Genomic DNA, 16,688 nt, shown 5'->3' with positions numbered 1-16,688 from the left:
AGAAATTCCCGTAAATTCAGATTCCAGAAGCTGCATAACAAAATCATACAGAAGGTTCCTCTCAACCAGACGAAAAATAGTCCTGCTAATACATAAATGAAACCTCTTAAGCCCCTGCATGCCTAAACTAACAGCCACCATCACTGTCATCCATCTCCGCTGTGGTATCTAGGCTGATCTATTTCTCCCATCATGTTGTCCGAGGCTATACTCTTTCCGGAGGATTAAATAACATTGAGATTAAAAGTTCAAAGGTCGGGGTAATGCAAATCCATAGGCTTAGGCAATCCCAATACTCCATTTAGATACTCTAATTCCTGTAGGTCATGATCCTTCACTTACTGCTCTCATTGACCCAAGAGGGGGGAAAAAGCCTGGTTATGCGTCAACACAATAGAACATTAGGTCAAAAGTGGGCCACAGTTAGCAGAGGATGTACTGTTATGTGTATAACCAAGGAGATACTTGGAAATCCATCTATCCATCCGTGTGGCGAGTATCCACTGTTGAGTGAATGATACGGAGCTTGGTGGGTCTACCGTGGTCCTTCAGTGACTCCTAAGTTGACTACAGATGAGTGCTGCGTGGAGGGAAGCCAGACACATGTTGACCACATTGCTGCCGCAGAATAACCGATAAATAACCGCAGATGTGTAGACAGAGGAGAAAGCAGGGAGAGAGAGAAAACAAAAGAAAGATGAAAAAGGAACACAAAAGAGAGGGGAGGTTCCAAAACTCCACTGTGGCCAGAAGATGTTATCTGAATTATTGAATGAAGCAAGAGTTTCCCGGGCGGATGCGTGCACTTCACAGTTTATGGAGGGGCATGTGTGTCATATCACTGAGGGAGTGCACTGTGGTTATACAGAAGTTCGAGCCGACCATTGTGTTTCAATTCAGCGATGAATTGTTTCAAAATGTGAAAAGATTGCATTACCATCTGAAATTCTGAATGCACGCTTCGCCGTGTACTTAGCCAGTGAACGTGTGTGTGAGGTGATTCATTGCTTTAGTTATAGCGCTGGTGGCCCAGGCCCGGTGCCAGCGCTCGGTGGTGGTTACGGATCTGTTTACTTTTGTAGGCTGGCAGGAACATGAGATTTCCTCTGGGTGTACTGCGGCTGGTCGACCTGCAAACAGCACGGCCCTTCAAGTTCCTCGCTGCTCCCGTTACAGGCTGCCTCGCTCCTCCCCTCTTTCAGATCACTTGTGCTGAGGGTAACCCCGGCCCATGCCGACAAACACACACTCACACAGAGAGGAAAAACAGCCATCACGGACACAAACATTGCATTGAGGGTAACAAACATATCCTTGTCTGCACACACAAACCCGTCACACATGCTTGAGCTGCTCTCCCGTCATGACTTAGAAGAATGCCAGTGGATCTTAGGATCTTATGGATTATCTGGAGTTTGATTTATCCCATTCCTTGACCAGCCTGACACAGAGGAAGGCCTTGTTCTGAGATGGTCAACAAGACTAATCTCAAAATGGAGCCTCCACTCATAAGAGGCAGAAATCCAAGAGCAAAAGAGCAAGAATAACACATCACAAAAAAAAAAATCACAAGTGTGTATTTCCATTTTTTTGACATCTTTCCTCTAGCTGTAGTTGATACAGGTGGTTCATTTGTGATCAAATAACAAGATTAAAGCTTCAGTAGGCAGAATGTTTTGGGCATCATTGGGCAAAAATCCCATAATAACCTTTCAGCATATTGTAATTCAAGTGTTCTGAGAAAAACTAGACTTAATATATCTAGCCTGTGACGGCCTTTGACCAATCACAGCTCATTTCAGAGAGAGATCGTTCCTATTGAACGTTCCTATTGGCTGTGCTCCGGCTGGTGGGCGGTGCTTGGTATTTCCTCAACTGATCTCAACATGGCTGCCGGGTCACAAACTTTCTCATTTTACAGCTAAACAGCACACTACAAGATGATTCTGGAAACATTTGAGGTGAGAAATAGGCATTGCTGTAACAGAATATTTATTCATATTTGATCAGCGCTGCCTAGTTTGATGGATTGATCGAAGTTTGCGAGTGATTGACAGCTGCTCAGAGACGGCAAGGCTCCAGCTCGGCTCTGATTGGTTGTTTTCCTCCAGTCTGTGAAATCTTGCAGATGCCGTTAGGAGCACCGGAGGACACAGATGTACATGATTTTTTTTCAGATCACCTGTCTCATGCACTACTGACAGGATATATGATCGTTTTATAAAAATAACTTTTTTTAATCATAAGTGCTCCAAATCTTCCTACTGCTGCTTTAAAGGTAGGATTGGTAAAGATTTTAGACATTTTGTTTTGATATATTAGTTGAAATTGTCATTACATCCTGACGCAATCAATAAATCAAATGCTCTGACAAAAAAGTGGTGGAGCCGTTCCCAGCTGACATTGGGCGAAGGCAGGGTACACCCTGGACAGGTCGCCAGACTATCACAGGGCTGACACATAGAGATAGACAACCATTCACGCTCACATTCACACATTCACAATTTAGAGTCAACACCTAACCTAACCTGCTTGTCTTTGGACTGTGGGAGGAAACCGGAGCACCCGGAGAAAACCCACGCTAACACGTGGAGAATAAACTCCACACAGAAGGGCCCCAAGCCAGGTTTCAGCTTGCGACCCTCTTGCTGTGAGGCGACAGTGCTAACCACTCTGTTTCATCCAGTGCGTCTGAAGTGAGTTATTCTTTAAGGTTTATCACTTTAATTAATGCCAAGTCTTTATCTGTTCACTTTGTAACCAAGTTCCCGTAACTGGAATATTGTTTGTGTTTCAACACTATCTGGCTTTGAGTTTTTTAATTACAATGAGTAAATGCATGTGCAATGCTGTTTATGTCATGCATGTCCCTTTGTTTTCTGTCTTTAATGCAGATACACCATTTGATGATGTTAAAAGGGAAGTTCATCTGGAATAAAGTCCTTTTTTTGGTGGAATTTCTTGGCTCGCTGTGCCTAATTCTGGTTACCTCACGTCCAATGTCTAAAATGTCCCTCGTCTCCAGCCCTCGCCAATTTGCTCACCCAAACATTTATCATAAACCAAAGTACTGGACAATGTGGAATGAGAAGGGATAACCAAAGTCAGTAGGATTCGAACCAATTTAATGGCAATCCATCCAGTAGGTGTTGAGATATTTCAGCCTGCAAAGTGGTGGACCGACACACACTGCCATCCATAGAGCCACCAGCATGGCTGAAAACGTACCAAAGCTATGACTGTGTACATTATTGTTTTAACATTACCTTGCAGGGGCTGTTGCATGTAAAAGGACAATATGTCTAGTGTCAAAAATGTCCTTACCTCTTTCATATTTTTCCTCAATCTTGCAGACAGAGTATAGGCAAATTGTTTTATCAAGCAAGAACAACATTCAGCCCAATAATCCCAACACTGGACATCAATATCCTCCGAGGAGTCTGAATAACTGACATTCTTTGGACGAACCAGACTCTACAAACTTTTGTTTGTTTACTCATGTCCAGTGGGAGTCTTAATTTTCCCCCCCTCTCTCTCTCTCTCTCTCTCTCTCTGTTGATAATATAATCACAAGAGCAGCCAACACAATACCTTTGGACATGAGAGGGGCCTGCAGATCTAGTAGTACTGAGGCGGCAGACAGCCAGCCATAACAACATCAAACAGCCCCTAGCCTCCAGCGTTTACACAGAGCCAAGACCCTGGACCAAAAATATGAATCGCTTGTTCTTCTTAAGATAAGAATGCAGACAAGCTTGAAGGTTATTGCGAACAATATGTACAGGTATGAAGTGGCCATAGTGGTAGAAGTGGATGGTTTGTAGCAAACAAGTAAGAAGAAAGTAGTACGTAAATTCAGATTGGATGCCTTAGATCAGAATGTAAGATCTGGTCTTGCAATGAATGATGGAGACAAACATGGACAGCATTCTCATTTAAATGTGCAATGTACAGGCATGTTTTGACATTAGAAAACATCATAATCGGTCTTGTTTTCGTTGTGAGTCCACACTTCATGTTCTCAGAGAAAAAGCAGAGATGGGAGAATACTGGAAAGTGAAGAAACTGACATAGAGCACCACCTGCTGGTCACCACAACTAAGTACACAGGCCTTAGTGAGCATCGGATCTCCTGCTATTCTGTCTATTCTACAGCTGAAATTACAGTTTTTCCTCGATTGAAAAAATGGAAGAAACCTCAGGAAGAGCAACAGAGGATGGACAGATGTGCAATAGATGTCGTGTGTACAGAGTAACAACATGAAAATACAACATAGACAATCCATATGACACATGAAATTAATATATATAATGTGAATATAAGTGGGAAGGTGGATCCAGGAGGATGTCATGTCAAGCAGATTCCCGGCGTCGCCAAGCAAATAGAGCCTGAGCAACACAACCTCCTCTCCACGCCAAATAGATAGAGCCTGAGCAACACAACCTCCTCTCCACGCCAAATAGATAGAGCCTGAGCAACACAACCTCCTCTCCACCATGGAACCTAGAGAGAGGACCAGATTTTTGTTTTAAATTCACAGTTGCTTGGTAATGTAAACGTATGTTTACAATGCCAATAAGTCCCCTTGGACTGAAGTAAACAGTATTGGTCAGGGAGAACATTGGTTGTGATGTTGATGAGGTGCTGTGGCCAGACTGAAACAGAAGACAGGATGCATAGGAAGCCTAGTTTTCTTTTTTCCTTACAGTATAATGCAGAAGGCTGATTTTGTTTTTACCTCCGTCAAGGAGGTTATGTTTTCGGTGCAGTTTGTTTATTTGTCAGCAGTAGTATGGAAAAACTATTGGTCCAATTTTCATGAAACTTGGTTAAAGTGTGTTTGGGCCAAGGAAGCACCCATTACAGTAAGTCACATATGCCTGAGATCTCAAGCTTTGTTCGCAGTCGTATTCAGAATAACATTATGTCATAATTGATGAATAGTTTGTTCCATAGAATGTAAAATGACATTTTCCCACAGACCATTTTCAAATGTTTTGTTCGACCTACAGTCCAAAACCAAAAGATATTCTGTTTATTATCATAGAAGTCATTTTAAAAGTTGGAGCCTGTGAATTTGGAGGAATTTGCTTAAAAAAACAACGTGAACGATTAATGGATTATCAAAATTGTTGCCAATTACTAATTAATGAATCACCTAAATGTTTTCGTCATCAGTTCGTCTGCAGGGTTAAATAAAGATGATCACTAATACATCAACATGAACACAAACTCCTGATTTGTCCTATATAGAAATAATGCTTTACTTCCAGCATGCCCATCTTCGCCTTGAAATAAGTGGACTGAAAAATGTACTACATGTATTTTAAAACAGGCGCGTAATGTTGGTAATTCTGTGACTCTGAAAAGCTATTAACAGCCTGGTTTACCATGTAAAAATAATCCTATAGTGTGTGCATATATCACCACCCATCACGGGCTGAGATGAAGCTCAGATTAGTGTGCTGTTCATTTCCTCCGGCTTCGTGTCAGCCTAAAGAATGTTAAGTAGGTGAGTGTATGAGTTTGATAAGAGGACATGTTGAACTTTTGGGGGTTTTATCTGTTAAAATGACAACAATATTTGATCACCAAGAAGACTGTAGTCGCATTTAGAGACCTAAATTAGCTAGAATCAGTCAGAAATATATATATTTAATCATATGGATCATTGTATTTCTTCTACAAATAGGATGCACATGCGTCAGGAAAAAATAGGGAATGAATCAGATGCAATCAATTTATGGTAGTTTTTGCAGAATAATACATAGCTGATTCTAAATGTGATGTAAATTTGGGACTTTCATGCTTACTTTGTCACAGCCTTTAAGCCCCTCTTAGCACTGCAGAATGTGTTTAATGATGAGCCAATGTATTTACACGAGCAAACATAAGTGCGCATTTGATTCACAATGTCCATCTGCATCGCTAGCCTATCACTTCTGTAGGCATCTTTTTATTATGTGAGTCAAATATTGACTCAAACAATTACCCTGCTATGCCACTGCTCCTGGAGACGAGTGCAATTGTATAAACCGAGGGCGGGTTTCCCGCTTCACCAGCTGAGGTGAAAGCAGGCGGGATCTGAAGTGTGAAGTGCATCTATCTACGTAGGTGCATGCTCCGACTGGCAACGCTGGTCCTATTTTAAATCATGGAGGAATTCCCTTGTCCTTCCGTGCTGAAATTGATTGGTGAAGGATGAACTCTGAGGTGGGAGGCAGCACAGTTTGGTTCAAAGTTTTGAAGTCGTGATAACTCTAACTTGCCTCATGTTTATCCTTACAAGGTGCAGTGGGTGCATGACACATATAGGCCTATTTCTGCTTCATTAATGGTACTGTTTGTAAGAATCAGAAATTGGTTGTAACAGCGATATCTGTGGCCTTTAAGTCAACGAAAGTCAGTGTCCTGTTGCTCGCGCTCGCCCGTGTATACGCGCTACGTGAATGTGAGCGATTATCCGTCAAAGCAGTGAGGCGACACACTTCAGCTAAAACCACAATATCACTCTATATTTCACCTGCTTGGCAGTAATGTTAGCTGACCAGATGAAGGTCTCTCCATGAATCACTGCTGATCCTAGTGTTGGCTTTTCTTGCTTCAGCCTCCCGACCGCGGTCGGAGGGAAAAGCGAAGACACCGGCACCCAATCGGTGACGATAACTTAACTCGTTGCGGAGCCCCGTCACTTCACAAGACACGGGAAACAGTATTTATTTCTGACCAAAGCTACGGTCTCTCCCGCGTCCTCCGACCGCGGCCAACACTGTTTTGCAAGACGGGCTTCACTAGATATAACTTTGCGGTTTTGGTGCTTCCATGTAGTTTGTGTTGGAGTCTTGTCTGAACAGCGTAGCCACACGCGAGCGCGCATGGGACACCGACCCGGATTGATTTATACGTGTAAAAAGTTACAAACAGTCTCTTTAAGTAAGGGATAATGGCTCAGTTTTTGGACACCTGCCATAAGACTACAGAGAAAGTTCTACATAAACTGTTTTTTGTGTACAAAGCTGACATTGTGTACCCTACGTTAGTTTTTTACTTCTGGCAATTGCATTTACACTTCAAAAATCATAAAAGTGGTGTTCATTTGTGAAGATTATCGACTCAAAAACGTGTAAGTATCATAAACGTTTTTTTGCCATAGAGCTTATTTTCTGCAAAAAAACAAAACCCAATGGAAAAATCCCATTGGATTCCTGTTGAGGGAACCCAGGGCAATGCTAACTTCCTGGTTGGCCTACAAAAATACATCATCTCTTGAGCACTCTATAGATTTATGATATGATAAAGATCCTTACTAAACTCTATGACAAAACAGCCACTGGTATACAGATACCTAACCCACCCCCAAGTCCCATTTTTTTTTTTTATAGATAATTTTTGGGAGCTTTATTAGATAGGACAGATTTATTTACAGGGAGCGAGAGTTGACGACATGTAGCAAAGGGCCACGGGTTGGATTCGAACCGATTCGAACCGATTCGAACCCGCGCTGCTGCGGTGAAGACTCAGTTTTGGTAGATGGGGCGCCCACTCTACCATGTAAGAGAAAAACTTATCCCTACTAAAACCTGAGTGTTAATGAAGGCTCAGTGTTCAGGACCTAAATAGCCGAAAGACATTGTGTTATCATTTCCTGATGCATTCTCCCTCTCTTGTAAGTGCTACACTTTGTTACAAGTTATTTACAAAATATCTAAACTCTTCTGTATGACAGATTTAAGTTTTTAACTCAGTGGACATGGTTAGATTGTCATTCTATCTGTGGTCAGTATGGACAATTAACTTTGTTATAAGATAACGTTATGTGATATTCTTACCCTTAAGTCCTCATATAATTATCTGACGGACACTTTGTGCAATAATCTGGCAAAACTGTAATCTGGCAAAACTGTCATCTCATCAATATACATATTGTATTTTTATATTTTATATTGTATTATCTTTTATATTTTTTATATTTATATTGCACTATATCTTTTTTTATTGTATTATCTTTTCATTAGCACCTATGGGATTGTCACAATCTAATTTGGGAGAAAACTGTGTAACTGAAGAGTGCAATTGCTATTCCTAAACTGGATTTTGTATTATGTATCTGTTGTCTTTTGTCTGTTTTAACATGCTCCACTGTATAATTGTTGTAACTTTGTAATGGTGTGCCATCTTGGCCAGGTCTCCCTCGAAAAAGAGATTTTAATCTCAAAGGACCTCCTGAATAAAAAATAAAATATATTTAGCTAATGTTAGATGGCTAATTAGTCAATAATCAAACCTGTAGCTAACACCTAACAATCAAACCTGTGACAGCTTAACGTTGGTGTAGAGTTATTCACAAAAGCAGCATTATATCGATGGGTATTGAGGCTTAAGTGTTAAATCATTATTTAAAGCAGGGATCGAAGTCGCATCAGAGAAGGAAAAGTGTTTCCCCGGCAGGCCCCAGCGAGGATCGAACTCGCGACCCCTGGTTTACAAGACCAGTGCTCTAACCACTGAGCTATGGAGCCCGATCTGTCCTTCTTAAAGGTACAGTGACAATTTCAACATATTCAAGTTCAGTGTGTCATAGGTAATACGGAAGTAATATCGCATTTAACGTTACTGTGCGCGGAAGCCTTTCACGTGAAGACTGTAGTTAGAGTAGCTAACTAGTCTTTGAGACTTGGCTTATCAAAATGTCATTTTTCCATGTGATTTTGAGCTGGGCTGCTGTCTCTCTGCTCTGTCTGATTGTCATCTTGTTTCTCGGTTACTGCTTATACATCCAATACATTCATATGAAATATGACCACATACCTGGGCCACCGAGAGACGGGTAAGATGACTCTCTTTGTCTTCACCTTGCTGGCTAACATCAGCTTTAAACTATTGTGTTGACATTACAGTACGTGCCACTTTGTTGTGTTTTCTCCCCACAGATTCCTCTTCGGACATATAACGACGATTCTGAAGATAATGAGCAACGACGGAGTCATATACGACAAGTTCCTGCAATGGTAACGTTATGTTTCATACATACATGCAGTTTTGATGTGTATAAGTTGTCGTTAATTTCACTAATTTTTCTATTTCTTTATTTTTTCCCCCCTTTTTTCAAGGTTGTTTTCATATATGCAATTTACAGTTCGTAATTACAATAGTTTATAAACCATTTTTTAAGTAGATGAGCTTATAGACAACTCATTAAGTACCCTAGAGAAAACAATTTCAACATTCAAAATTGAAATCAAATTAAGAAAATAAATAATAATAATAATAATGATAAAAAGAAAGAATAGAGTTAAAAAAACAAAACAAGCAAAAACAAAAACAAAATAATAATACAAAAAATACTAGAGTAATAATAAATTAAATCAAGAAATAAGTTAATAGAAAATAAAAAGGGGGGAAAATTTAACTAATATTTAAGCTACATATTTAAAAAAACTTTTTTCAGTAATTATGTGACAAGTGTAACTTCACTTTGGGTGTAACTGTATTGTTTGCAATTCCAAGCAATCTTAATTATGATTTTGGAATTTACATTTACAGGTCGGAGACTCATGGGTCTGTTTGCAGGATAAATGCTTTTCATTATGTTTCTTTCCTTGTGACCTGTCCAGAGGGAACCAAGGTAAGCACTGCACCTTTCAGTGGTATTTGTTTAGACATTATTGCATAAATATTGCGCAATAAACTGTGTAAAGGTGCACAAAGATAGAGATCCTGCTACAGTTCCAACTCTTTTTGGTTAAATGGGTAGGCCTATATCCTGATCATGTTTACAATAAACATTTTCAATGTTTCGTCTTCTGATTGCTGTGTTTCAGGAGATCCTGATGTCCGCAAAGTATCCAAAAGATAAATTCTTCTACAAGAAACTCTTCAACCTGTTTGGTCAAAGGTAGTTTAATAAAACGATATACATCTCATACCCCTTTCACACCAATGACCAGGGTTGGACCAGGGTTATACAGTTATACAGATACTGTACCAAGTCCCAGACAATTACCTGTTTTGTTATGTCAAAGCATAGACTGTATATCTAGATGGATGACACCTCTCCACTTCCTCCCAGCCAAAAGCCAAAATATCTGGGTTATGGAAGCTGCAATCTTGAGACATCTTTTGGAGCCAGAGTCTGCGCAGTAGTGATCGGGGGACTCAAGCTGTGGTATCGCTCACGATATCGTGAGCCACCGACTCGAGACGGTTATGGAAAGTTAAAGTTACATCTCCTCTCTCGTACATTTCCCGAGCCTCCAGCTCAGCGTTGTAAGAACTACCTAAAATGACAGAAACTATCTTCGATAAAAATGTATTTGACGTGTTTGACTTTTCAGTTTGGCCCATGTCCCATCCGCTAACATGGAGGGGGCAGGATTTATGACCTCTACTGCAACCAGCCACCAGGGGGCGATCGAGATGTTTTGGCTGTCATGTCGTCCATCTTCATATACAGTCTTTGTGGCAAATCATTTACAACCTTATCCTGCTATTTTGAAAGTATTCTGTTCCATGTCTTTTTTCAAGGTTCCTAGGTAATGGCCTGGTAACAGCACAGGACCATGAACAGTGGTATAAACAGCGCCGGATGATGGACCCTGCGTTCAGCAGCTTGTGAGTTATTTGACAACTGCAAAGAGACACAATAGAGCTCAACCTTTATTCGGTGTTGGCAATCATAGAATATTCTGTTTAGATTATGGGTATCTTTTGCTCTGTTTCTTTTGGACAATATTGTCCAATTGTATAATTTCTGTGGAGCTTTGCAGTCCACTGTCTAAAACTACCATCATTTCCAGGTATTTGAGGGGTCTAATGGGCACCTTCAATGAGAGGGCAGAGAAACTGACGGCTAAACTTGCAGATGCTGCTGATAACCAAACGGATGTCACGATGCTCCAACTATTCAACTTTGTTACCCTTGATGTTATTGCTAAGGTATTGTACCATAGTCCGTTTGACAGTTTCCACTACAGTAGCCCTGATCCAAAAAGTTTTTCTTTCATGGGACGAAAGCACCAGCTTATGACAAAAATCCATCTGATCAAGTTGTAACTGCCTTGTATCCTCGATAACGCTCAGGTTGCTTTTGGTGTGGATTTAAACCTGCTGAAAGGTTCACCTTTCCCTAAAGCCATCGAGACATGTCTGAAAGGGATGATCTACTATGCCAGAGACCGCTTTTTTGAGGTTCGACTTCACAGCAAGTTTTAATGGCGTTTGTGTCGTGGCAATATTATAAAATGTGTGAGATCCTAAAATCTTGCATTTCCAGTGGAACCCGAAGAACTGGACATTCGTTAAAGAAGTAAGGGAAGCTTGCCGCCTGCTGCGCACGACTGGAGCTGAATGGATTAATAACAGAAAGGCTGCCATGCAAAATGGCGATGACGTTCCAAAGGACATCCTCACACAGATCATCAAATCAGCTGGCAAAGGTTGTGGTTGCTAAAGTTCAAATTGTTTGACTGATTAGATAAGAAGAAAGTTTAAACATCCCTGTGTTGTAATAGGGTCATGACAGCTGCAAACAATAGTTTCCAGGGTCTAGTTTTAAAAAAAATATTTATTTTAAACTGAGGAGAATTATACAACAAACATAAATTACAAGCATCATCATCTTAATATGTGCATCATTGATTTTACATATTAGATTTGCAGAGCAGAAGTGCAAAGTTAAGCTACTGCCTGTTCAGATACAGTAGATTGAGTATTTTCTTTGTACAAATTTTAAAATAACATGACTGGAATATTGGTTTAGTTGTTCAATTTTGTTTTTGTATTAATCCAGAAAAAAGCGTGACGAAAGAAGACGAAGAGTTGATGTTGGACAATTTCGTGACATTTTTCATTGCGGGTGAGTCAGTGTTGTTTCTGCTTTGATGTGAGAAATGCTCCAAAATAAGCTTGAAGCTGTGCCTCCTTTGTGGCATTAAAAAATTAAAGGGACACACCAACCAGAATTTCAATAAAACCTATTTTCCTCTTACCCATAATGTGAACTATCCACCAGTTTAGGTGTGAAAATATTTGGAGTTTAATATTACTTTTCAAGATAGATAGATACAGTAGATACTTTATTAATCCCCGCGGGAAAAATACTGTGCAAAAAAATATACTTTTTATATTTGTCAATACAATAACTTAGCAATATACAAAAACTTAGCAATATACAAAACTTAGCGATAAACAAAATTGAGCAATATACAAAATGTAGTAATAAACAAAAAATAGCAATAAACAAAATGTAGCAATATACAATACTTAGCTATTTACAAAAAAATAGCAATAAACAAAACTTAGCAATATACAAAACTTGGTAATATACAAAAAATAGCAATAAACACAATTCAGCAATATACAATACTTAGCTATATACAAAAAAATAGCAATAAACACAATTCAGCAATATACAAAAATTAGCAATATACAAAAATAGCAATAAACACAATTCAGCAATATACAATACTTAATTATATACAAAAAATAACAATAAAGAAAACTTAGCAATATACAAAACTTAGTAATATACAAAAAATAGCAATTAACAAAATTTAGCAATATACAAAACTTAACAATAAACAATTTAGCAATATAAAATGAGCAATAACATTTAGCAATATACAAAATTTAGCAATATACAAAAATTAGCAATAAACACAATTTAGCAACATACAAAAATTAACAATATACAAAACTTAGTAATATACAAAAATAGCAATAAACAAAATTTAGCAATAAACAAAACTTAGCAATAATCAAAATTTAGCAATATAAAATGACAGGGTTTTTTATTGTACATATATGTGTGATGCTGTGAGGTGGACATAGTGCAAGTAGTGCAAAAATAATTTTAAAGTATGACGTAGTTATTCACAATAATCCATACACTCTTCTCTAAACATTTCCTGTCTTAAATCACGACTAATATTTAAGTCTTAAATTGTATTATGTTTTTAGATTAACTTTTCTCTTAAGCCCCACTGTTTGGTTTAGAGATAAAGAATGCGATCACTTTAATACAGTGTGTGTTGTTAATCCACGTGCTCCAGTTAAAGGTAATGTTCTAACATTTTAGGGCAAGAAACAACCGCTAATCAACTGGCTTTTTGCATCATGGAACTTGGAAGACATCCCGATATACTGGAGAAGTAAGAACTAATACTTCAGGGCAAATCAGTTTCATAATGTAGCTTTTGAATGACGGTTTCTTGAGTTGTGATTTTATTCCTCAGAGTGAAGAAAGAGGTGGATGATGTCATTGGGATGAAACGGGAAATCAGTTATGACGATCTGGGGGAACTGATCTACCTCTCACAGGTACATATCGTGAAGTTAGGAAAATTATGGTTTAGCTCATTAGTAGTGAAGCATGTTGTGAATGCATTGTGCAACAATACTCACATATTCATTAATTTATTCACTGACTCTCTAGTTGGCCTAAACTTAAGTCTTCTCATTTTCAAAATGAGGAATGGCTCCATCTCCAGATGACACACTAAAACTGGATCAATTATTTACCTCTTCTTTACAATTCTGCTTAAATTTAATTTTATCATAAGTAGGGCTGTCAATCAATGAAAATATTTAATCGTGATTAATGCATGATTGTTCATAGTTAATGGCAAATTAATCAGACATTTGTTATCTGTTCAAAATGTACCTTAAAGGGAGATTTACTGCAATACTCTTATCAACATGGGATTGAGTCAATATGCTTGCCTCATGCAAATGTACATGTATGTATATATTTATTATTGGAACTCAATTAACAACACAAAACAATGACAAATATTGTCCAGAAACCCTCACAGGTACTGCATTTAGCATAAAAAATATGCTCAAATCATAACATGGAGCAAAACTGCAGCCCAACAGGCAACAACAGCTGTCAGTGTGTCAGTGTGCTGACTTGACTATGACTTGCCCCAAACTGCATGTGATTATCATAAAGTGGACATGTCTGTAAAGAGGAGACTCATGGGTACCCATAGAACCCATTTCATTCACATATCTTGAGGTCAGAGGTCAAGGGACCCCTTTGAAATGGCCATGCCAGTTTTTGTTCGCCAAAATTTAGCGTCAGTTTGGAGCGTTATTCAGCCTCCTTTGCGGCAAGCTAGTATGAAATGGTCTGTACCAATGGATTCCTTAGGTTTCCTTAGTTTCTTTCTATCTTTGCATTAACGCGTTAACTTTGACAGCGCTAATTATAAGCACTTGACCCAAGATGTGCACCTCACGCTGTAACCCCCCCCCCAGGTGCTGAAAGAGACTCTGAGGCTTTACCCGCCAGCTCCAGGCACATCTCGGGATATACTGGAAGACATTGTCATTGACGGTATCCGCATACCCGGAGGAACCTCATGTTTCGTGAGTTGTTCACTTTTGAGTGTGTTTGTACCTCTATAGGGCAGGAATTGTGTGGCAGAACCCAAAAAAGGTTTTATAGTTTATTTCTGCTGTTGTTGTGATGTTCAATGAATTATTCTGAAATTCAGTTCAGCAGCTATTCAGTTGGGAGAATGGAGAAATTCTTCAAGGACCCGCTGACATTTGATCCAGACAGATTTCACCCAGATGCTCCCAAGTAAGTGGCTTACAGTTTTATTTTTCATCTTAGCATGTTAGAACACTGGTTGTTGTCCCAGATAAAATGATGAATATGATGTGCATTGAAGTGTCTCTTATCTGTTTTAAAAGGCCTTATTACTGCTACTACCCCTTTGCCCTCGGCCCACGCTCATGCCTGGGACAAAACTTCGCTCAGGTGGGTGGTGAGAGTCATAAATGATCAACACAAACAAAACGTAACGACACATGGAATTAACTCAATGGGTGGGGGGGCGATTGCAGATGGAGGCCAAAGTGATCATGGCCAAGCTGATCCAGAGGTTCGACTTCACCCTTGTGCCGGGACAGACCTTTGACCTGCGAGACAATGGCACAATCAGGCCGAAGAGTGGAGTGGTGTGCTCTGTCAGACACAGGAATCACAAGAAATAAATGGTCATATGGTTACCGTATAACATAAGATGAAACCCTAATGGTCCATGTGGTGAAATTGGTTTGTTGGGTTATTTAGACCAGCTTACTGCCTGCAGCTTTGACTCCTACCTAACCTAAAAGCCTCTAAAAGTACTTATTAATTACTTTTTCTGTTTGCTTTTTTAGACTTTGTTAAGAAAATAGTATCGGCGGTGCTTGTTTTAATGATTTAAACAGTATATCCATGTGTTTATGATGATGATTGTTATTACCTAACAATAATGAGGATATAGGAAAACAAATGAGCTACTTTTTGAGTATCATTAGCACTTTAATCTTGAGGGAATTAACCTTTATATCTGTGTAAATGCTCTTCCATACCCGCAGAGCTTCTAAACTTGATTTGTGCCTTTAATACTGATATCAAAATGCTGAATTTACCATTTTTACACAAATGAAAATAAGATTATTTTTACTAATGCAGGGGGAAAAAAACTTATTTTGTTTTGCACTTTAATAAACTGATGATTAATTTAATGCCAAACAGTCTGATTTTATTTCATGCTCGGTTTGCTGTGCAGAGATTTTTTTTAATGTACTCAACCTGCTGTGTTTTTGGCTTGGTTACTGACAGTGGACACAAGGGGGCGCTGTGAGCTTGCAAAGAAATCTCAAAAGCACCTGTTAAACTACAATTTCTAGAGAATTAACACTCAAAAGTTGCCACTCATCAAAGCTTCATGTCAGGAGTTTGTTTTCATATATACTGTATGTGCCTGTAATATAAGGTTGTTAAGTGGCAATTCACATTGTAGTCAGAGGCTGATGTCAATACAGTGGTGGTTAAAGTTAATTTTGAAACAATTATTAAATACATCACAGCTTTTTAGCTAGCAAAGAAATCTCAGAAGCACCTGTTAATTATATAATTATTTATACTGTTGATTTTGAAACAATTAATAATTGGGCCAATTACTTCTACAACACAGCTTTTTTGCTTATAAATTAAAAAAAATAATTAGCTTTTACTAATAAAAGTCAAACGGTTTGTGAATATCAAAAGTTAAATATATACTACACAAAATGCTTAAATATGTCTGTATATATATTAATAAAATATTAATATTAAAATATTAGTACTATTAATTAATGATATTATATAGTACTAATATTTTTAATAATCATTTTTTCTCTTTTATATATATATATGGTTGTTAAGTGGCGTATCACATTGTAGTCAGATGCTGATCAATACAGTGGTGGTTAAAGTTATAAAAAATTACTTATAAAACACAGCTTTTTTGCTTATAAATAAATACAAAAACAAATCCACTAGCTTTTGATAATAAAAGACAAACAGTTTGTGAATATTGAAAGCTAAATATAAATTACACAAAATGCTTAAATATGTCTGTATTTATTAATGTAATACTACTATATAATACTAATATATATATAGATATAGATATAGATATAAATATCTATATCTATATATATAATATATAATTTCCACTTGTGCAATTTTGTTAATAGTCTGTTTATTGTCAATACTGTATATACTGCTCCTATTTTTATACTTCCTTCTATTTAAATGGTTCATATTTTGTTACACTTTGTTTAGCTCTTTTTTACTGTGTTAGCTGATGCATCTTGTTTTTTGCATTATCCCCTTTGCTACTGTACACTGGAACATTTCCCCACT

General features: G+C 38.3%; 1 protein-coding gene and 1 non-coding gene across 2 annotated transcripts; one reads left to right on the top strand and one right to left on the bottom strand.

Moving 5' to 3' along the window:
- Positions 1 to 8,447: 8,447 nt before the first annotated feature.
- On the bottom strand, positions 8,448 to 8,520 carry trnat-ugu. Its single transcript has one exon. It is a non-coding gene; the product is annotated as a tRNA-Thr (tRNA).
- Positions 8,521 to 8,569: 49 nt separating this feature from the next.
- LOC119477501 (cholesterol 24-hydroxylase-like) lies at positions 8,570 to 15,530 on the top strand. Its single transcript, XM_037751603.1, has 15 exons — positions 8,570 to 8,828; positions 8,932 to 9,009; positions 9,545 to 9,626; positions 9,823 to 9,896; positions 10,526 to 10,612; positions 10,798 to 10,936; positions 11,081 to 11,188; positions 11,274 to 11,436; positions 11,790 to 11,855; positions 13,077 to 13,149; positions 13,234 to 13,318; positions 14,261 to 14,371; positions 14,500 to 14,588; positions 14,702 to 14,768; positions 14,855 to 15,530. The coding sequence occupies exons 1-15, from the start codon at positions 8,689 to 8,691 to the stop codon at positions 15,002 to 15,004; spliced, it is 1,512 nt and encodes a 503-aa protein (XP_037607531.1). The 5' UTR covers positions 8,570 to 8,688; the 3' UTR covers positions 15,005 to 15,530.
- Positions 15,531 to 16,688: the final 1,158 nt, after the last annotated feature.

This window comes from Sebastes umbrosus, chromosome 18, assembly GCF_015220745.1.
Source record: "Sebastes umbrosus isolate fSebUmb1 chromosome 18, fSebUmb1.pri, whole genome shotgun sequence".
Lineage (NCBI taxonomy): Eukaryota > Metazoa > Chordata > Actinopteri > Perciformes > Sebastidae > Sebastes > Sebastes umbrosus.
Note: the sequence above shows the minus strand (reverse complement) of the source record. Positions and strands in the feature narration are given on the sequence as shown.